The sequence below is a fragment of the Ammospiza nelsoni genome, chromosome 7 (assembly GCF_027579445.1).
Source record: "Ammospiza nelsoni isolate bAmmNel1 chromosome 7, bAmmNel1.pri, whole genome shotgun sequence".
Taxonomy (NCBI): domain Eukaryota; kingdom Metazoa; phylum Chordata; class Aves; order Passeriformes; family Passerellidae; genus Ammospiza; species Ammospiza nelsoni.
This window is the reverse complement of record NC_080639.1, coordinates 6,716,481-6,739,272: the sequence shown is the minus strand read 5'-3', so window position 1 is coordinate 6,739,272 and position 22,792 is coordinate 6,716,481. Positions and strand designations below refer to the sequence as shown.

The 22,792-nt window shown below is 45.0% G+C and overlaps 1 protein-coding gene across 1 annotated transcript in view; it reads left to right on the top strand.

Moving 5' to 3' along the window:
* UNC80 (unc-80 homolog, NALCN channel complex subunit) overlaps positions 1-22,792 on the top strand; it is a 124,160-nt gene that overhangs the window by 83,971 nt on the left and 17,397 nt on the right. The window contains exons 45-58 of the mRNA XM_059476229.1: positions 1,364-1,498; positions 2,528-2,666; positions 4,267-4,363; positions 4,909-5,079; positions 5,279-5,371; positions 7,375-7,410; positions 7,722-7,940; positions 11,383-11,583; positions 14,108-14,231; positions 16,885-17,010; positions 18,829-18,952; positions 19,674-19,880; positions 20,959-21,143; positions 22,358-22,523. Coding sequence (XP_059332212.1) covers positions 1,364-1,498; positions 2,528-2,666; positions 4,267-4,363; positions 4,909-5,079; positions 5,279-5,371; positions 7,375-7,410; positions 7,722-7,940; positions 11,383-11,583; positions 14,108-14,231; positions 16,885-17,010; positions 18,829-18,952; positions 19,674-19,880; positions 20,959-21,143; positions 22,358-22,523 — 2,023 coding nt within the window. The remainder of the gene's footprint in view (positions 1-1,363; positions 1,499-2,527; positions 2,667-4,266; positions 4,364-4,908; positions 5,080-5,278; positions 5,372-7,374; positions 7,411-7,721; positions 7,941-11,382; positions 11,584-14,107; positions 14,232-16,884; positions 17,011-18,828; positions 18,953-19,673; positions 19,881-20,958; positions 21,144-22,357; positions 22,524-22,792) is intronic.

Sequence of the window (22,792 nt, the reverse complement as noted above, 5' to 3'; positions counted from 1 at the left end):
AAATATTGGAAGTGTCAGAGGTGGAGTTTCTCTTCAATTAGAGATGATCAAGTGAGCTGATTTTCTTTTCCTGTTGAAAATCAGCTACTGAAAATAAAACATAAAAAATATTTCTTTTAAACATAAAAAGGATTATTTCTGTAGGGCTCAAAGGCAGTATCTAAGTAGAGATTTAATATTTTAATGCAGATACAGAAAAGAAGAATCCCTATACATGTTCATTTTCACTTAGTTAACAGAGAACAATTATTAGACCCAGTGGTCTACTTTGGCTATCTAAACAAGCTGTGTAGTAGCTGGAAAGTCTGATATCCATGATTAGGTAAGTATGAATTGGATCCAGCTAAGCAGTGCAGGGGTTTATTAATGAGAAACAAGAGATTTGAAATAAAATAGTCTAAAAACATAATTTGAAGTTGTCAACAGTAACCATTCAGTCCTGCAGAGGATTCTCCCTTCATTATCACTTCATATTGAGAGAAATTAGTTTGTAATTCTTTCCTATCCTCACCCTCAATTATTGTCAACTGCTGAATTATTAAAATACCACTCCTGGGAGATAAAAAAGCAATTGCAATGAAAAGGGGCTCTCAGGCAAAGATGTGGGAATAGGAATAACAGTTCTTTATTAGGGAAGAAAAAAAATAATGTAAAAAATGTAGTAATACAAAACAACACTGCCAGAGTCAGAACAGGCTCTGTCCCCCTGTGGGTCAGGGTGGTGGCACAGTCCCATCCCATGGTGGCCCAGCCCTCCTGCAGTGCCAGCTGTGGTTCTGCTGGAGCAGGGATCCTGCACAAGGGGGGAGTTTTCCTCTGAAGCTCCAGGGCTGCTGGAGATGGGCCTGGGCTCCCTCTGGGAATGCAGGGAAGGAGAAAGCTGCTCCTCTGGGAATGCAGGGCAGCAGAAAGCTGCTCCTCTGGGAATGCAGTGGGCAAAGGCTGCTGTGCTGTTCCAAACCTCAGCTTGTATCCAGGTAGGAATGCTTGGCTGCTCCCCTGGGCAGAGCATCTCCCAGTGGGATGATGGAATTTTATCAGCCATGCAGGGACACTCACTGGCCCATGGACAGCAGAGATCTCCTGGAGGGAGGATGGGTGTGGGAGAGATAAAGAAAACTGCCCCATGAACAGAAGAGAACTGCCCCACCTCTAAGGGATGGTGATAGAACACACAGCCCCAGGCAGATGTTGTACCCTAAGACACCATGAAATGCATTGCCAGGGAGGGGTGGTCCAGTCTCCATCCTTAACAGTGTGTTAGACAAACCTGTCAGGAATGCCAGTGCTGTAATTGATTGAATCTGGGCTCAGGAGGTGCAGAGTTGGAGCAGAGCCTCCATGTGCTTTTCCATGTGCCCAGGTGTACTCTGACTACGAGAGCAACCCGCAGCTGCGCCAGGCCATCGAGTTCGCGTGCCGCCAGTTCTACGTCCTGCACCGCAAGCCCTTCATCCTGCAGCTCTTTGCCAGCGTGGCCCCTCTCCTGGAGTTCCCTGTGAGTCACAGCCACCCTCCTGTCTCGGGGGAAGCCTGTGAGTGCAGCCAGCCCCCATCAGAGGTCACAGGCAGAGAGCACTCAGTGATGCACAGAACCAGGTCCAGATTTATTTCTGCACGCTTCTGTGCATCACTTGATGGAGCAGGGTGCTGAGATGGCAGGTTGCTGGTGTCCAGGCCAGTAAATGTGGTCTCACTTTAAATTTCTATGGATAAATGTATTATAAAAGGACTTATATGGCTATTTAAATGGAGTGGTGTTTGCAGGGGTCTCAGGACAAGGGAAGAGATGAGAATCTTGAGTCCATGTTTCAGAAGGCTGATTTATTATTTTATGATAGAAGATAATGATAGATTAAAACTATACTAAAAGAACGGAAGTAAAGGATTTCATCAGAAGGCTAGCAAACAAAGGAATGGAATGATAATAAAATCTTCTGACTGACCAGAGTCTCAACACAGCTGGACTTGTGATTGGTCATTAAGTAGAAACAACTCACGTGGACCAATCAAAGATGCACCTGTTGCATTCTACAGTAGCAGATCATTATTGTTTTTCTTTTCTTCTGAGGCTTCTCAGCTTCTTAGAAGAAAAAAATCTTAACAAAATTATTTTTCAGAAAATATATCCATAACACTTAAAGAGTTATAATGGCTTATGACTCTTTAAATGCAAATCTGTTCTGAGAATCCAGCAATAGGAATTAAAGGCTTAATACCAAGTTTTTAGTACGTGTGAAGTCTAAGACTAGATTAGTCGTGTTTTGAAATGTTCATTAATGATGTTCTAACATTTTAGGCATGTTAATGGGATCTTAATTTGAAGTCAGCACACCTATCTTTGTCCTTCACAGGGCAGCAAAGATCTGTGTGCAGTAGCATCAGTCTGTTGAGTCAGGCAAGGCTCACTGGTTGAAAGCAATGAGTTCCTGAACTCCATGTGGACCCTTTGTCAGAACCAAAGGTTGTCCACACCTCCAGATAAACATTCCTGCTGGGATGACATGAATGTCTCTTGTTGGAACAGGATGTTACAAACAATGGAACCAGCAAAGGAGTGTCAGCTCAGTGCCTGTTTGACCTGCTGCAGTCTTTGGAGGGAGAGACTCCAGACATTTTGGACATCTTAGAGCTGGTGAAAGCAGAAAAGCCTCTAAAGTCATTAGGTAATAGTACAGCATCCTGTATTCAGTAATTCTGGTTTATTGTTTATTAATTCAACGGACATTTAGTGCAGCATGATTTCTTCGGAGCCCTTCTCTTCTTTAGGAATGTCCTTTCTGTCTCCTGTGCCTCATGGGGCTTTTAAGATTGGCTTTATCACCATCATCCTTTTGATATTTTCTGCAGGAGGGCAATTATTAATTAATTTTATTGCAAAACTATTTTTCCTGCTTAAAGCCTTCTAGTCTGAGACTAGCCTCTGGCATTTTGAATTTTAACATGTGTGAGTGAAGAATGAAGATGCCTGATAAACTGTATTATGCTGATAAGATCAGTGTCACCCTCTGCTCCACATGGACAGGAAACAGAAGCATCCTCTCCTGTGGGCAGACTGTGACTGGTGGAGGATGATGGATACAATTCAGACATCCAGCAGTGCTGAGCTCCTGGGGAGGCTGTTGATTTATCATAAAGCAGAATATTTATGGCTCTATGGTGTATCCAGGACATTCTGTCTCTTGATAGTTATCCATGCAATGCTGCATTTAAGAATTTGGCTGCTTTGTGATTTTTATAAGGATCTTCAATTTGTTTTCCACATTTGCACTTCTCTTAAATACTGGTTATCTTGATGCACTGTGAAGCCTGTCTGGCCTTGGAGTTAAAGCTTTGTAATAAAGTGGGATTTTATGATATAGAAAGTTTTAATATAAAGTAGTACAGAAAAAGAAGATATTTCTTCCTCTTTGTGGATTGTACCAAACTTTTGTATAAAATCTTGGAGGTTTCTTTAATTGTTTCTGGACAATTAAAAACATCTCTGAAAATTCTCAAGTATGAGCTGATGACGAGACTGTAGATGAGTATGTTGTGTGTCTGGTATCTTCCATATGAAGATGAGAATTATTATTTATATGTTTTAGGACCTTAACTTTGACTTGGGCTCCTGCGTAACAAAGTCACTTCTGAAAACAGGACTATTGTTCTATTAAAAATATTATTCTTGGACCAATATTATTCTTTCTGGTTTCTTAATGCCCAAAACTAATTATGCCCAAAGTGATATTGGTAGTATATAACTTAAATGCTTTTGAAACCCCTTTCTGAAATCACTAGCAAAAGAGAGTCACTTCTGTGCTGGCTCCCATGTGGCTATGAGTATAAAAGGACTTGATTTTTAAGAAGTAAAACTTCTGCTATCAGTGGTGCATCAGCATCACTTTTTGTGTGGTTGGAACATCTAATAAAAAGCATAGGAAGCATAAAAATTATCATTAATTTGACATGTGTCCTTGCCATATATGAGCTGAAGACTTAGCTTTTGATGGGTGATGTTTGAAACAGGACTCTGCAGGCATTTTGCTCAGCAGCAGGTGACCTGCTCAGAGCTGTTTCACTCACTGAGTTCTGGGCAGTAGGGTTCAGGTAGGAGTGCAGCATTTGTTTCTTTCACAGAGACAGATTTTTATCTGTCCAAAGGCCTATTGGGCATTGTTAACATGAAAAGCAAGCAAGAGGAGAGGAGGAAAAGGAAATGTGTTAGCTCCTTTCATACTTAGTGTGATTGTGTGATAATCTTCTCATATTGCTTTACTCCCTCAGACTTCTGCTATGGGAATGAAGATCTGACCTTCTCCATCAGTGAAGCCATCAAGCTGTGTGTGACAGTGGTGGCTTATGCTCCTGAGTCATTCAGAAGGTGAAAATCTGTTGTCTTGATTTGTGCACACTCAGAAAAGGCATTAAAGCTGCCTATGGTGTGTGAAAGCAAGGCTGGCAAATGGAGGCAGAGGATAAAGGATTCCAAGTGTGGGGCTTCTCTGAGGCCAAGCCTCTGCCTGCTACCCCCTCCTAGGGGTAGCACCAGCTCCAAAGTACATCTGTTAGTTTGCAAGAGGGAATCTGGGAAGAAAAGAGTCTTTGGAAGGGAAAATACTTGTTAGCAAATGGAGGACATATTTGGAAGATACCTGAAAATCCAGGGGGTTTTTAGTAGTAGTAGTAGTATTGTTGTTATTATTGTTGTTGTTATTATTATCATTATTGTCATTATTGTTTCATGCATCATCTGGTTTCCCCCTGAAGTTCCTAATCCAATTTGCTTTGGTTCATGACTTCTAATGAGAAGCAATAAAATCATTGCCTAATTGCAGATCTAGGGACTTCAAATAGAAACCTAAGCCTCTACCTAATGTGAGCTCAGGCATGACAAGATAAAACAGACCAATATTGTTATTTTCCCAGCCTGCAGATGCTGATGGTCCTGGAAGCCCTGGTTCCCTGTTACCTGCAGAAGCTGAAGCGCCAGACGTCTCAGGTGGACACAGGGACAGCAGCTCGTGAGGAGATTGCTTCCATGGGTGCCCTTGCCACCTCTTTGCAGGCCCTCCTGTACAGTGTGGAAGTTCTCACCAGGTAACACACGTGGGCCAAGGGGCTGAGCCTGCATTTGCTTGTCTGTGCAGGGACAGGGAGTGCCCAGGAGGCCACAACACGCAGCTTAGCTTGAGTTTTTCAGACTTGGTAAAATTAGTGCAAGTTCTCAGAGGAAAAGCAGAATTTCTGTGTTTGTTAGATTTAATGTGCAGTGTGCTGTTCACCTTCTCCCTGCCAGGCCTATGACAGCCCCACAGATGAGTCGATGTGACCAAGGCCATAAAGGGACCACAACAGCAAACCACACCATGTCAGCAGGTGTGAACACCAGGTAAGGCTTTTCTTTCTTTTTTTCACTTTCTGAAACAGTTTTGTTTGTTCTGTTTGATTTTTTTTAGTAAGGTAATATCTCAGACAGCTTGAGGGAGTGCTCTGGGTACTGTACTGTGGGAGAAAACAGTCACATCCAAAGACCACGTTCCCCAGGACTGCATTTCTGATGATAACCAAAACAGCCAAGACTAGGATTTTTAGTGTGAAACAACAGAAGGCCAGAGTATCAAAGTGGAGGACACACATCCTAAATGATTCATTCGCCTTTCAGCCCTCTGAAGTCTATTGCTGAAGCTCTCTCACTCTCTGCTTTGCTTCCTGCTGAGTCCAGTGTCAGAGTGACCTGTGGGCAGAGCATGCTTGGCCAGCAGAAGGGTCAGATCCTTCTGACTTTGTTCCAAGGGGCTGAACACCTGTACAAACTCAAATTGCCCATCAGCTGAGGTTCTCAGACACTGGCACCTCCTCTAGTTTTCTTTTGTTCCCTTTCCCATTTCCTTGTACATTCCTGTGATCTCTTTCCTCCACATTGGTCTGGGGATTTTTTGCAGTTATAGGTAGCACAGGAGGGATAGCTGAGAGCTTGAGAGAAGTCAAAGTAAGGCCTGGAAATACTCTTGTCCTTCTTAAAAAAAACCCAACCCCAACAAAACAAAACACCAAAGAACTTTCTCACAGAAGAAGGAAGCAAAGAAGGACATGGCACCAGTGAACTGCAATTTTGATCCTTGGCAATAGTGGCCATTCCAGTTAGCCTGCTGCAAAATAGACAAGGCCACTGACAATTTACTTGGTAATAGAGGAAGGGCTTAATCCCCCACAAACATTTGGGATTGTCAAGTTGTTTTTTTTGCAGCAGGCATCCCTGCTTTCTCCTGGCCAGGCTATGCATTAGTGTGCTAAAAATCTGAATGTTTGTGCTGGAAGGGGAATTGCAGCCTAGCAAAAGCTGGGGTAGCTGTTCTTCTGGAGTTTTCCAAGTTATTACCTATCTTTTTTTTCCTCTTTTTTTGAATTCAAGGGATTTAGAAATCAATTTCTGCATGGATCATCCAAGGGCTATTATGTCAGTTTATAAATGTGTACACATCTTGGTTGGTAACTCCTGGCATGAGTCTGTTCTATTCAGTCATGGTTAAAACATGGCTTTGACTTTCAATCCCTCATCTGAGAAGCAGATAAACTCCAGACATGACAAGCCAGCAGATAAACCAGACATGCTGAAGTATGAAGTGGGCCATTTACTTCCATTTGTATGCCATTTACTTCATTTGCAAGATTGCTCACTCTAAGGAGAATAAGGTGTAATGGAAAATAGTATTTTATTATCTATCTGCTGATTTTGGAGAGCAGTTAAAATGCATCTGCTGACAGACAATGTAGACATTCCCAGTGAAGTGAGACTCAGGCATCTTGACTTACATTTCCAGATTTTTCTCATTATCAGATGTTCAGCATCTGATCCAAAATATTTTTGCACTGCTCTAGGTTTCCTGCACTTGTTTCTTCTGTTATCATTGCCAGCAACAGCAGGATTCTCACAATGTTAGAATGATTACTGTTCAAGCCTTGGACATGGTGGCCAAGTGGTGCAGAGCCTGTTAATGCTTTCTCAAAAAGAAGTAACGAGAGAAAATGACAATAGAACAAAAAAACACTCTGAGGTATTATTTTCACTGAGCTCTGGTTTCGTGAAAGAGATTGAGCACTGGGGTGAAAATCAGTAAGAGAAATCACTTGAAAGAGAGCGATGGTTTTCAAGCCTGAGTTTTTCCTTTCAGAATAAGGCTAATAACTCTAGGAATATGTTTTTTTTGATGGAAGTTGGGAGATAAAGGCAATTCAGTGTGATCAGTGTAGGCATTGTTCCAGTGGCACAAGATACCATCCTGACCATGGTGCACAAACCCCTGGGCTAGAACAGTGTCACTTTCTTTTAGAAAGGCAAGTTTAAGCATTACTAAGTTGCTGTTTGCAACCTCACTGTTTCTGTTTTCCCAGGTACCCAGAACAGGGAGCCAAACTGCACTTTATCAGGTACAGTAAAATTTTATCCCAGTCTCCCCTGATGTGTGATGAAACATTCCCACACATGGTTGCTGTGACAGGCAGCCTTTTGTCAGGGAAGGTATCAAAAGATAGTTGATACAGAAAATATTTACATTTTTAGCAAGACTTGGAAGATTATAACTTCCCTTTTTTTGTTTCTCAATTGCAGATGCAACTACCTTTCTTTCAATTGCAGAGGAAAGCATTTATTTCAAAAAGAAGATGAAGAGGTGGTTGTAATCTGTCCCTGATGATCCACAGCATATAATAAATACTGTGTCTTACTTTGTATCCTCCAGGGAGAACCTTCACCTAATGGAGGAGGGCCAGGGCCTTCCCCGAGAGGAGCTGGATGAAAGAATTGCCAGGGAGGAGTTCAGGAGACCCCGGGAGTCGTTGCTGAATATCTGCACAGAGTTCTACAAGCACTGCGGTCCCAGGCTGAAGATTTTGCAGAATCTGGCTGGTGAGCCCCGAGTGACTTCTCTGGAGCTGCTGGATGTGAAGTCCCACATGAGGTATTCCGCAGGCATTCTGCTTTTACTTGTTCAGTTTTCAGTGTTTCAGTGAAACACTTTTTCAGTGTTTCAGGGGCATTCCTTTCTTTTAGCTCTTTCTTTCTCATAATAACAGATGGAATCACTTTTTGGTTGTGTAGGTGCATGCTTTTTTCTGAAACACGCAGAGGCTGTTTTGGATGTTCCTTAGATTGTACTGATGCTGCTTGTGTATAAAGAAGGTTTCTTAAAATTTCCTCTGGTCTCATTCAGACCCCCACCTGAAACAGCTCCCTCTGATGCATCAGGACAAGATAAATCTGTCTGTGCAGGGCAAGGGCTGGGGAAGCTGCCCCCCTGCTTGAATACAACATTTATCCTCTCCAGTGCCACTGTGCATCAGAGCCAACAGCTCATAAGCAAGAAAGGCACAACAGCCATTTTCTAAGTGCCTGAAATACCAGGAAGGATGGGACAGAGGGCATTTGCAGCCCAGCACCTCAGCATGTGATGCAGCAGATGCACAAGTCTTTTCCTGAAGTGCTGCACTGAGTCCAGCTCACAGGTTGGATGCTCACTGCAAATGGTTTCACGTGGTGCTGACCTGGAAGAAATTTGGGGTAGGGCCTCCTGGCACTTGGGGTCTGAGTCTGAGTTTGCTGTTCATGGTAAACAGAAAATAACATAAATTGCTGCTGGGAAGCAATAACTGGGACAAGAGAGAATAGATCTGATTATTTTGTCAGTTTTTCATTTACACTAGCAGCTGGCAAATGCTGCTCTCTTTTCAAGAGAGAAAACCTCTGACTCTCATGGTCAGAGGTTACAGCAGTAAAGCTGATATTGATTTACAGCAGATAATGAGTTGTGCTCTGATTCCTTTAGGTCTCCTAGAAAGTGCTGGAAATAGCTGCTTTGTCAGGGTTGTGACCTAAAATGCTTAATCATCATTATCTCTAAATAAAAGCAACGTATCTCAATCCTTACATAAATTCATAAGTATCAGTGACATGACTGACAGGATTTAACCACTGTAGAACAAACACAGTTCTACATGGAGAGCAAATTGATCAGGATGTGATGTGACACTCATGGTCTTGGGAGACTGGCAGGTGCCATTTCAGAGGCTTCAGAAAACAGGATAATATGGTAGCCACTTCAGACAGGATTCATCTCACCCATTTTTAGCCATTTAAAAGTCAAATGTTTAGTGTGCAAAAGTCATAAAAATCTTTTTGCACCCAGTGGAAAGGAAGATGCACATCCAACTGTTTATCCCAGTATTTCAGGAAGATAAAAATTTCCCAGGTTACTTGTTTCTGCCAGGAAGGAGCTAGCAGATTAATTGAGATTGATGTTTCAAGTTGAATGAAATGGATCTCACACTTTATAATGCGTAAGGAAGTTTTTATATGTCATTGCATGGAACTGGTATTGTATTGCTGGCAAGAAGCTTAATTATATGATAATTTAAATTTCACAACCCTTAAGAAAGCAGACCTACTTCATAGTAGGACAAAGCCGTTTAAAAAAAGGAATAATAAAGAAATACTGGATAAAACCGAATTTTCTACCATTTTTGGTTAATCTGAGGAACTTGTTGCCCTTGATATTATTAGGCAGATTATAAAGAGAATAGAAATATGTTCCATTACTTGGATGCATTTCAGAAATGCCCCCACAATATGGATAGGATTGTACTGTAATCATCCAATACAAAGTCTGTTGATGTTTCATGGTTTATTTCTGGTCTTTGCTTACCACAAACATCCAAGTATTTCAGCAGATTTTTGTCAAACTGCAAATGTAAGTCAAATGCTGCCATGATATTTCACAGTGAATACAAAAAAATGCCATTGGCAATGCCATCTGGGATAGTGGAAAAAGCAACAGCAACACAATCTGTAGGAGAAACAAATAAAAACTGCAGGGAGCAGTCCTACAAGGGACATGTTGTGTAAACCTATGGACACTTTATTTTTAAAACTTAACACTTGAAAATCGCACAGTGACACTTCCTAAAGTAATGGTAATGCTGAAAAACAAGCACAGAACAAAACCAAATCACTCATTAACTGACAAACAGGTGATGTCAGGTCTGTGTTTCACAGACATTTGCATTGTTGTAGTCTTACTGCTAGCACAGATACTCTGGTTTTAGCTACCCAAATCTGTGATTCCTGATGTTCCCTTGGTGCATTTAATGTCAATGTAAAAGTCATTTTTAGACCATTCATGAATTCTTAAATATAAACAGTGATTCCAGCAAAACAGTCTTAACAGACCAGAACTGTGGTATCAGATCTGAGAGTTAAATTAGCAGCACATTTGACTTTTGCACCATTTTCTTTTCATTAGGCTCATGAAGATTTATATGTTAGTTCATTGGCACGTGTGTAGAAATGTTGGAACCCTGGATGCTGAGAATTTTAAACTTTCTGTGCTGACACTGACCCCCAAAAGAACACTGCATTTGACCTGAGACTGTGGAGAAGGCTTCCAAAATTGAATGACAGAACTGGGATTGTGGGTGTGGAGTTTGAATAGAAGTGTGTAACATCACATGGTGGAAACTGTATGAGTTTAAGGTTTTAGAATACAGTAATATATATAAAGCAAGATGGAGGTTTAGGGTGGAGGCTAGTAATAGGAGCTTCTTTGAGCAAGGTCTCATTAGCTCTTGGAGGTCTATTTTTCACCCAAGATAGTTCAGCTACCTTTGGAGGCATAAAATCAGCAGGATGGCTTCTATTGCAGTGTTGGAAATAAAATGTTTTAATAAAAGACAAAATAACAAACTCCTTACAGAGAAAAATCCAGGTGCAAGAGGTTCTTTCTCCTGGTAAAACAACTCACAAAAGCCATTAGTTTCTTTGTTCTCTTCTTTTTCTAGTAAATTGCTCAGAGGGACTTTTTGGCTCCTGCCCAATTTTTGCTCCTATCCTTAAGTTTGAGGTGAAATTCTTCAGGCCTATGAGATGCCTTTTTCACCTAATCCAGGAGAGAAACTTCTGGGCTTCTTTCTTTTTTGAGGGGACAAAGGATAGTTTTGTCACTCTGTCAACAGGGGGCACATTCCTATAGAGGCTGGTCCTTCTTCACCTTCTTTTTAGTTTGGGTAGTATTGTGTAACTGGATAAAAACAATCAGCACTGCGGGCATGAGTGGTTGATTATTGGGTTAAAAGTAAAAATAATTTAGGTGTAATTTCTTAAATGGACGGTTTATCCTTAAAAGGCCTTGTAGAGAAGGAGATGGGGCTCCATTTTTAATTTGTTAGAGAGAAGTACTGTGGGAGTCACAGTTTGTGAGGCTGTAACATAGATAAGAAGTAATAAATATCCGAGTCCCAACGAGAAATACCATCTCACTATTGAATCCTGACCTTGGCAGGAAAGAGGCAAAAGAATGGGCACAGAAATGCAGGTTGTATTCACTTTTCTCCCCATGCCCTTGGTGTCAGGCTGGCAGAAATCGCCCACTCCCTGCTGAAGCTGGCTCCTTACGACACGCAGACCATGGAGAGCCGCGGGCTCCGGCGCTACATCATGGAGATGCTGCCCATCACCGACTGGACAGCCGAGGCGGTGAGACCTGCCCTGATCCTCATCCTAAAGAGATTGGATCGTATGTTCAATAAAATTCACAAGATGCCTACGCTGAGGTGAGCAGGTGGTCCGGAAACCCTCTGGGGTCCGTTTCTGATGTTGCAAGCCTTGAAGTGTGGGTACGTCATCTGCTGTCGTGTTGCAGTGAGCCTTTACAACACACCAGAGAATTACAGGTGTTTTTATCTCTGTAAGTGTGTTTATGTTGATGTTTTTGTGGTGTCTTCTGGTAGCAGGATGGTTATTAAGAGCTAAAGAGAGAACTTCCAGAAATGTCATTTTTCTTTCCTGAAAAGAAGTCTTCAGATTTTTTTCCATCTCATTGCCCTTTTAATTAACTTCTGCTGTGAGTTTTTAAAAGTTAGACTGTAGTAAGAGTATTTCTAGCATGGCAATACTTGTAAAGACAAAAATAGTCAGGAGCTATGCAGTAGATTCTGATTGCTCCCTAGTAAAAGGCAAAGAACTGCATCAGCTGCTTCAGGTCCATGTCTAGTGGAAGCCTGGTAGATCACACAGTGGCATTATGGTACATACAGGCTTTGGCAACTTCAAGAAATACTGACTGTGGAGCATCCCTGATTGGAGGCAGTGGTACAAATCCAGTGCTGGGTGGTATAAAATCACTCAGAATTGTGAATTTTCTGGTGATCTGATTAAAAAGAGGCATATTGGTCTTGGTCACCCTCATGGGCACATGTCCTCAACTGCTTGAATGGCACTTCTTTGGCAGTCTCAGCTGAGAAGCCAAATCATGTTAGAGAACATCAGAAGTATGTCCCAGTAGGAATAAAAGATGGAACAATAATAGGGAGGTGATATCTTCTTTCTGGCATCACTATCCTTTTCTTTGGCTAACCTGCTTCAAGACATTCCACCCTTCTAGGGAATTCAGAGGCAGAAATTTTGGTGCTTCTCTGTCCTGTTGGTTTGAGTCTTTGCCATGTCTTGCCTGTTTCTCATTCATTCCTTCTTTCCCCGCTCATACTTTCTACTGCCTCAAAGGCAGATAAGGCTTTCTGTTCCTGAAGATCTTTCTTCCTCATGTAAGCTGAATGGACGTCCATAAATTAAAATTCCTTTCATATTCTCTCTCTCTATGCCTGTACCTCTGCTTGGCTTAAATTACCCTTTTGTCCACAAAAGGACAGCAAAGCTACTGGACCAAATGCAGCAACTAAATCGTAGCATCACTGAGTCAAGCAATCTCTTTGGGATGGGTCTGAGTGCAGGAGCCCAGGAGCCATCCCTTGGGCTACTCAGGGATCAGAATCTTACACACTGCCTCCTGTGGGCATCCCACTCCAAGCCCAGTGCCTGCTGTAATCGGTGGATGTGTAAGAACCAGAACAAACCTCTATTCTGGGGATTTAGTGACAGTGGATGCCCAAAGGTGAGATTTATTTTGGTCTGGAGAAGAGTTTGCATAGAGAACACTTGATTCCCCATGTGGCTCTGAGAAGTCACCTGAAGAGCTTGACTGGGGTATTGTTTAAGGCTTGAGCTGGCAAGCTGTGCCAGCCTTTTGTATTTCTGTCCAGTAAATACAGTAGCTGCTGACTTGTGAACTACAATGCCTGCAGAGAGTCAGGCCCTGAGATGAAGGGGTTGAACCACTTTGATGTTACCTATGCTTATGATTAGAAGTGAAATCCTTTCAGCATCTGGCATAATCCATAAATTTTGTTTTGGTGAGGAAAGCAGTGTCAGGGAAGAAAGCATCCTGGAATGAAGAAATTCACCTCCTGTGCTGCAGGAGGTGGAGATGAAGATGATACAGCTGGGCCAGTTTACATTTAGGGCAGCGTGTCTGGGAGTGACACTGAGGAGCAGCCAGAGGAGCTGCAGAGGATACCACAGAGGCACTCAGGCTGATGGAGTTTTTTCAGGACAGCGGGAACATCCAGGAGGCACACGAGATGGAGTGCATGGTGTCGGCACAGCAGGCCTTTCCCCACACAGGCACAGCACTGGGTGGCCTCCCTCTTCAGCGGCAGGGAAGCACCAGGGAGTGAGCTGAGCTCCTGCCGTGAGGGGAGCGGTGTGTGAGGGCAGCCCCAGCCCGCTGTGCCGTGTCTCTCGTCTCTGCTCTGTGCCTTTCCCCACACAGGCACACCGCTGTGTGGCCTCCCTCCTCAGTGGCAGGGAAGCATCATGGAGTGAACTGCAGCTCCTGCCCCGCTGCCGCTGTGAGGGGAGCGGTGTGTGAGGGCAGCCCCAGCCCGTTGTGCCGCGTCTCTTGTCTCTGCTCTGTGCCTCTGTGCCTTTCACCACACAGGCACACCTGAGGCCGCTGTGTGTCCTCCCTCAGTGACAGGGAAGCATCAGGGAGTGAGAGCAGCTCCCGCCATGAGGGGAGCGGTGTGTTAGGGCAGCCCCAGCCCGCTGTGCCGCGTCTCTCGTCTCTGCTCTGTGCCTCTGTCCCTCCGGACCAGCGCTCTCCCTGCGGGCACTCCGTGCTGCTCCCGGACACCCATCGTGGCTGTGTGACACGTCTGTCACTGTGTGTCCGTCGCCGTGTCTGGGCGTCTGGTGGGGGGCAGGAGCCCGCGGCTAATGGCACCTACTGTTGTATTGCAGGCGCCAGGTTGAGTGGGAGCCTGCCAGCAGTTTGATTGAAGGGGTTTGTTTGACACTTCAGAGGCAGCCTATCATATCCTTCCTGCCTCACCTTAGGTCTCTGATCAATGTCTGTGTCAATCTGGTGAGTAGCCGAGCGGCAACCCCATGAACCTTTGCTAAACCTTCCTTATCCCCTGCTGTTGGTTTCTCTGGACTGAAGATGACAGCTTATTCCCATTCCTGTCTTTTTGCCTGTCCCCTTTACCCCTCACGAGGGGACTCTGCAGGTGACACCAGAGACAGGAAGGTTCATTTTTGAAGTGGTGCATGGGGAGATACCGTGACCGGCAGCAGCGGTCGAGCGATTTCTCTTCCATCCCTTCCCACGCACCACTTTGAAGATCGGCCTTTGCCAGACTGAGCTGAGAGCTGAGGGCTGCAAGTTGGAGAGTGGGGTGGTGGACACTGCACACACCTGGTAGATGGGGAGAGGGGGCACTGGGGATACCTACCGTCCCCAGTGGGGAGGGCCCTGGTGGCTCTGCCAGAGGCCAGCGGGTGCTGCATAGTCAGAAGGGTTTGCAAGGTGAATTGACTCCACTGTTTGTAATGTCCCTGGCTTGATCTAGTACAGGTTTGCATTGTACAATGTTCAGATCCCTCTCTTGGTGAAGTTTATGCCCTTAAGTGTGGTGTTTGTGAGGTCTCCAGGATGAGGTGAGAGATGAGGAATCTGACTTCATGTTCTCAGAAGGCTGATTTATTATTATATTTATTCTATTCTATTATACTAAAACTATACTAAAGAAAGAGAAAGGATACATCAGAAGGCTTAACAAGAATGAATAATAAAAACTCATGACTGACTCCTCAGAGTCTGACACAGCTGACGGTGATTGGTCATTAAGTAAAAACAATTCACATGAAACCAGTCAAACACGCACCTGTTGGTAAACGATGTCCAGACCACGTTCCAAAGCAGCCAAACACAGGAGAAGCAAATCAGATAGTTATTTACATTTTTCTCTGAGGCTTCTCATCTTCCCAGGAGAAGGAGTCCTGGCGAAGGGATTTTTCAGAAAATATGGCAGTGACACCTGAGAGTGTTGCAACAGACAAGTGATATGGACAGAGTTTGCCTGGTCATTCAGTGGTAGACTGCAGTGTTTCTGCAGCTGTTGCACTGGGGACAAGCCCCCACTTGGATATCCATGTAGCTCCAGCCACTTGGGCACACAAGCATGCTTTCATTCCATGTGCAAAAATATTAATTAAGGGGGAAAGGCTGCACTAAAATTTTACTGTTATTGGGTTCTATAACATTTTCTCCTTGGAGCATAAATGTTATAACCTTACCTTGCAGCTTACCAAAAACATTTCAGGATTCACCAGTGCTCTGAGGGCCTTTAAAAACAATGATCACTAGCTAAAATGCAATGTCAGGTTTTGCCAGGTTCCTGTCCTTCAAGTCAATTCAGCACTCATTGCTGCAAGGGCAGGGAAGCTCCAACGTGTCAGAGCCCATAATGCAAACCTGGGCCCTGAGATTACCTAAGAGTTGTCCCATGGGGAGGTTGCCACACAGCTAGCTCAAGCAGGAGTTTGGAATGGCCTTGCAGTTTGTCAAGCAGGCATGGCAGATTGAATCACCCCAGCGAGCTCTCCAAGGGGGCCACAGTAAGAATTATCCAGTGCTCTTAAAATAGCAGAAAACTCTGTAGTGCTGAAATAAAGTCATTCTGCTTATATTCTGCTGGCGGGGAACACCAGGGAGAGCTGCCAGGAACACATACTTACTGCTACAAGTATTTTACCTTATTGCACTGGGAGCTGTGGGAGCACTGACTGCATGGTGTGTATCATGTGTAGACTCCAAAGCCCAAAAATCAATCAGCCAGAAAAGTGGGGAAATATCTCAATGATAATCCATAGTGATGTGAAGAAGGAGCTCTGACTCTTTCCCTTCTAAATTGTCCTTTGGTTTTCTGGCAAAAGACTGGTTACTGCCTTTTTCCCCAGGCTGAATTTGGAAGAGAAGCATGCTTTCATCTCCCATGAGCTTAGGTGTGGCCAGGTACCTTCTCCCTGTTCCTGTCATTTGGATATGTCTGGTCATGGTGAGAAACAGGCACATGCAGGCCTGTGATTTAATTCCTCCTGAGGGACACATCCCAAACAGTACAAATAACTCCCTCCCAGAAGTGCTGTTTCCCGGTGGTGATTATTCAAGGAGCTCCAGACAAGCAGGTCACATGCAGGTGACTCTGCTTCAGACAGTCAGCTGAGAGGAATCATGCTTAGAGTTCCCCCAAACAGGCTGTGCTTGAGAGGAATCTGAACATTGTACAAAACCTGGCTTGTGTCAGACTTAGGACATTATTTTTCAAGCAAGGGAAGGGAAAAGATGTCCACTTTCAATGCAGACTTTTTGCTTTGATGACAGATTTTTATTTGTTACAGTTGTCAAATGACATATCCTCCAACTCTAGCCGTTCCACCAGTCCAGTGCTGGTCATTCAGGGCTGGTACTGGGTACATTTACAAATGTACCGGGTTCCCTGTGCACTCCTCCCATCCATGCTGGTTCCCCTCTTTCCCCCTCCCTTTCCCTGCTAGAACACCATCCCCTCACTGGCCCCAGCTCCTGCCAGGACCACTGGGGGGGCTGGTCCTGCTAGATCCACCCCAGCTCAGTGCTCAATGAAAGGCACCTCCATTTCACTGCCGTTGGAGGATATGGCATGGGTGAAACTGTAAGTAGGCAGCTGTGGTGATGTGCTCTGTTTGTATTGCAGGTGATGGGAGTGGTAGGACCCTCCAGTGTGGCTGACGGATTACCCCTTCTTCATCTCAGCCCTTATCTCTCGCCACCTCTGCCCTTCAGCACAGCTGTTGTCCGGCTTGTAGCATTGCAGATACAGGTGTGTCTGCCCTGGCCCACGGCCAGGCCTCTAGAGCTTCTGGTTGAGGCACCAACTCATCAGTGCTCTGTTTGCTTTCTGCAAAAGCTGGGCAAAAACTGTGGAACTGCATCAAAAATTAACGAGAAGCGACATGTAAATTCTCCCTTCTTTCTGAAGGCTTGAACTGAGCTCAGAACCCATCTGTTGGGGCCAAGGCCACAGCAAGCATCTATCAGCTTAACTCTGCCATTGAAATCCAGGGAGTTTGGCTGATGGATGCTGTGTAAGGCTGACAAGCAGGTCAGGATTCTCTGCAGGATCTAAGGAGTTAGAATCCTTCTGCCACAGGAGGATGGACCCTGGCTTGGGTCACATTCCTTCCTGTCTTCCTGTGGGACCATGTGTGTAACTGAGAGCGGGGTTTGTGCTCTTCTGCTCTTAGCTGAGCTGGTCACACAGTGTGCCAGCACAAAAAGCAGGGCAACTTGGCTTTTCAGCTGCTGACACAATGGTATCCTTGTTGCCAGAATTAAAGAAAAAAGTTCTAGGCTTTTTGGAGAATTTCACCACTATTCCTTTCTCATAGCAGCACTGTAACTTTTTACAGAGTATTTCTGCCTCAGTGTCCCTTTCCTTCCCCACTGGCATGAAATTAGTCTGAATGGTGACCAAAGAAGTGACAAATTTCCTTATCTAGCTCCAGCTTGCATTTTAAAATGTGCATTGGTACATCCAGTTGAATACTTAGGCAGGTATTTCTGAGCAGAGGGTGGCTTGGGAAGGAAGGCTTACAGGGACCAACACACAAAGCTGTCCCTCAGAGCATGAGGTACAAAAGGACTTTCTGGTACAAACTGACACAGAAGGATAACAGATTTCTTCCAGCTCTGAGGTAATGGTTCTCTAATCAAAAAAATTGAAAACAAAAGGCTACTTTCACCTGCTGTGAAATGTTATCTACTAAAACCCCAAAATAGATACCAAATTAATATTTTTTATTAATTATGGGGAACATTTATTATGCTTTTTCCCTGTTCAATCATTTGTGGGCTTAAATGTAATGAAAATTGAACAGGTCAGGAAAAACACAAGTCATAATTCCCAGTTGTATTCCAGCAGAATACAAAGCAGAAGTACTTCACACCCCATCAGAAAACATCTCTTAGAATTTCTCAGCCCGGGTGTGCAAGGTTGAGTTGCATTTCACAGCTAAGTCTGCAGCAAATGGGATGTTGTAAATGAGCAAAGGTTCTAGTGACAGCCATCCGAATTACCTCCTCTGAAGGAAGGTGAAAGACCTTTCAATCTAAGCTTGACTGTGTGTCAAGAAGTAAACATGCATTTTGTTTATTTTTCAGGAGTTCATTCTTTGTCTCAGGGAGGATGACAGGGCAGCACAAAGTGAGGCAGAATGAAAATATGTTTTGGGAATAGCCTCCATGTTCGGACAGGAGAATAGTTAGACAATGTCATTTGTGCAGTTTCCTCTGTTCCTTTTTTATTCTCTGTGTCAGATCCTGGTACCACTCAGAGCAGTGCAGAGCTCAGGACTGGCACTCAGCTGACTCCTGTGGGATACACGTGATTCTGTTAATGAGAACTGGGAGTTAGGAGTGCAGGCTGCTGATGTTTGGCTATGACACGAGCAGGTGATCCCTGTGCTACCCTGTGAATTCACTTCACTCCTGACGGAGTGAAGTCTGAGGGCATCTCATTCAAGCAGGTTATCCAGGCTGGTGTGGTGCTGTGTGAACAGGGATCATCACTCCCTGCAGTGACTTGTGTGTGTGATCTGCTGATGAAATGGTTTAATCCTTTTTTATTATTACTGCACAGGCTTTGAAAGAAGATTTCCCCCTAAGCCATGTCGTCTCCCCATTCACCAATCAGGAAAGAAGGGAAGGAATGCTTTTAAACCTACTGATTCCATTTGTGCTCACAGTAGGATCTGGAAGCAAAGGTCTGACTAATTTAACAAAAAGAATTTTTGTCCCCCTTTTCTGACAACTGATGTTTGCACTTTCCTTGCTCTCTGTATTTTATTTTAATTTTTATTTTTTTATTTGGTTTTCTGTCACTGCCAGTATGTCAGCTAAGTGCCCTCTGGGTCTGAGGCTGAAAAGAGCCCCACTGGGATTAGTTATTATTTCTTCTCTTTATTTCAGCTGTGCCTTGGTTCTTGTGTCAGGTCTTACACAGATGTGCTCTGCTTTTGAAACTGGAGTGCAGGGCGAGACAAATCTGTTGTAGCAGAAGTCACAGAGGGGAGCAAAGGTCACAGAAATTGTGTGCCCCCGTGGATCAGTTTGCCCAATCCATGCCACTTGTCTTGCACAAGTCCTGCTCCTTGCTTTCTGCTCTAGAGGGTGTTCACTGGTAAATCCCTAAATGAACACAAGGAGTAAAGGGAGAGGGGCATGCCAGAAGGAAGTGGGACCACTGAACGGGACATTTCTTTGCGCTGTGTAGCTCTGTGTTTGTGTGTGTTTGTGCCAAAATAAACTTTGCCTTTGCTTGCAGGAGGAGAAGCAGCATAACAAGGTGTGGGGGACGGAGTTTTGGCTTAGGGGACATTTGAGATGTGCCCCGTTTTGGAGCTGAACAGGGTCTGGATCTTTTGGGTGTCTATGATGGGATGTAGCCTGACCTTTCTCTCTCTTTCCCCTCCCACTGCATCTCAGACAGCCCCTGGCTGGAGCAGCCTGAGGTCCTGCTGCTGCTCCAGACCGTTATCAATATCCTCCTGCCTCCTCGCATCATCAGCACTTCCCGCAGCAAGAATTTCATGCTGGAGAGCTCCCCCGCCCACTGCTCCACCCCCGGGGACGCGGGCAAGGACCTGCGCCGGGAGGGGCTGGCGGAATCCACCAGCCAGGCTGCCTACCTGGGTGAGTCAGGGCTCCTGCTCACCACTGGCAAGGGACAGAGTTAACATGGAGTGCTCAAGGCTGCAGAGAGCACCAAAAATAATTAAACTGGAGATGCAGCATCACTGAAGGCAGTCAGGCCTGTACAGGGACAGTTTAGTCTAAACAGCTTCGCTGTTTCTGATTTTGTGAGGGCATTTATCTGAAGATTTATACTTGGGTCTTTGTTAACCTGTATCTGAAGAACGGAGTAAATATGATGAAAAATTGGCAGTTCACCACTGATTTAGCCCCCTACCGAAACAAGCCATGATACAGATGTGTAATGGCTGAGAAGTCTTGGCCATCCCATTAAGAAAAATGGAGTAGTCAGCTTCCCCCCAACAATTCACAGGCCTTGCTGTTTTTGCCAGACCAGGGGAGCATGGAAAGGGGGAGATTCCTTGTTTCTCCTGTGAGCCAAGTGTTAATCACTGCCCACTTTAATGCAGAGCATTGTTCTGAACTTGATTGCTGTTCATCCCCATTTGTAATGCCATGCTCTTGCTCTTGTGAATTACTGCCCTTGGTTTACTGGACCATATTTGTATTTAAATTGCAGTGTGGCCATGACTCATGCAGCTGCCCTGCTAGAAAGGTTCTTGTCATCACCCTATAAATCATATGCAATTATTGTGCTCACTGTTGTGTGGATATGCTTGGTCAAGGTTTTTGAAGTTGTCTGATCAGCCAGGGCTGTATTCCTCCTCTGAGCTGCTTTCAAAATATCTGATTCTGAAAAGACAAAATAACTCTGCAGGGAAGGGAGAGGGAACACCAGAGCAAGAAAATATAGAGGAAGTTAGGTATGAAGTAGAAAATTTTCTCTTGAATGGGACTGCCAGTCCTGATCCTGAGGTCCTTACTACTAGAAAGCTGCTTGCTCCTTCCCTGCCATGTTTGGAGAGTGATGGAGAAGCCAGTTGTGACTCTGAGGTGTGCAGGCAAAGCACGCCCGTGTGGGTTCGTGCTCACCGTGGCCCCCCTGTCCTGCCCCAATGCTATGGGGGACACTGGTGACATGTCTGACTGCCCTTTGCTGGTGTGTGTTCCCCTGTAGCCCTGAAGGTGATCCTTGTTTGCTTTGAACGCCAGCTGGACAGCCAGTGGTACTGGCTGAGCCTGCAAGTGAAAGAGATGGCGCTGCGCAAGGTGGGAGGGCTGGCCCTGTGGGATTTCCTCGACTTCATCGTGCGGACACGGATCCCTATCTTTGTGCTCCTCCGGCCCTTCATCCAGTGCAAGGTAACATTGCTTTGGCTCCTGGTGTGTCACTCCCTGAAGGCAGGCTAGTCCTTATTGCCCAGCTGAGAGCACAGGAGAGCTCCATGTAGTGAGTGAGTGGCCTTTCAGAAGTTAGTAGGCCTAAGAACCCTTTGAAATGAAATCACAGAGCTTTTTCCTAGCCAAAATTACAGAGCATGCCAGTCATCCAGGAGCTCTGATCCATGGAGTACAGCTAGTCTTAGTTCCTCTGGAGGGGGAAGTGCATGTGGACTTAATTCTACAATGAAGACATTCAGAGCCCTTGGGAGGAGTGTGGATATGCTGAACCTGGGAGGGTGTTGAAAGAAATCTTGTAGTAATCTCTCTTCTGCACAGAGCTGGGCAGTACAGCTAACAGCCAGGAAGGACCACTCCCCTTTCCATCTCTTGGATGAAGGTTCTGACAGGACTTTAGTGGATGAACAGGCAGCTGCTGGGCTAAGGCATTGTGGAGATGTTCACAGGCATCCCAGGACCAGGGAAGAGATGAGAATGTTGACTCCATGTTTCAGAAGGCTGATTTATTATTTTATTATATAAATTATATTAAAACTATACTAAAAGAATAGAAGAAAGGATTTCATCAGAAGGCTAGCAAGGAAAGCAGAAGAAAAATGGTAACAAAATCCTGTGTCTGACCAGAGAGAGACACAGCTGGACTGTGATTGGCCATTAATTAGAAACAACCACATGAGACCAATCACAGATCCTCCTGTTGCATTCCACAGCAGCAGATAATCATAGTTTATGTTTTGTTCCTGAGGCCTCTCAGCTTCTCAGGAGGAAAAATCGTAAGGAAAGAATTTTTCATAAAGCATGTCTGTGACAGGGCATCTGGGGTTTGAGTTAATTACAGCTCCTTGCCAGTTACCAGGTAGACTAGCACACGGTACTCTATTTAGCCTAGCTTGTCTCTCAGACAGACTAAATTGTCACAGAGGAAGAAAGTGTCTCATGATAGGATTGTGAGCTTAGCATAAGGGAGCCCTCCATGTACCCTGTGCCACTGAGGTTTTGATCTCTGTTCAGTCAAATGTAAGACTTCCTCTGAAAGACAGGTGGAAACCTCACCGACGGAATCAAAACCTCTTGCCTACAAAGCCTGCTGGCTGCAGGCTCATGCTAGCCTGGAGACCAGTCCCAGTTCCCTGGGCACCATCTCCCTGCAGTGCTAACTGATGGCACTTTTGCAGCTGCTGGCCCAGCCAGCTGAGAACCACGAGGAGCTGAGTGCCCGGCAGCACATCTCGGACCAGCTGGAGCGGCGCTTCATCCCGCGCCCGCTCTGCAAGAGCTCCCTCATCGCCGAGTTCAACAACGAGCTCAAGATCCTCAAGGAGGCCGTGCACAGCGGCTCTGGTAAGGAAGGCAGGGACGGCTCAGGGCCAGCAGCCTGGGCTGGAGCAGCTGCTTGCCCCTGCAGGGAGTTGTGAGGCAGACCTGGCCTTTGCCTAACACAGGAGTGGGGCAATCCACACACACACTGCCAGCCTGCCCTTGGAGCTTATGCTCAGCCTTGCCACTGAACAGCCAACAGAAGTCCAGGTTAGTTGTGAAATGCACCTTTTTGTGCATCAAATCTGAGTTCCCATTCCAGGCTCAGCTGGCTTGTGCAGCCCCAGCCCCAG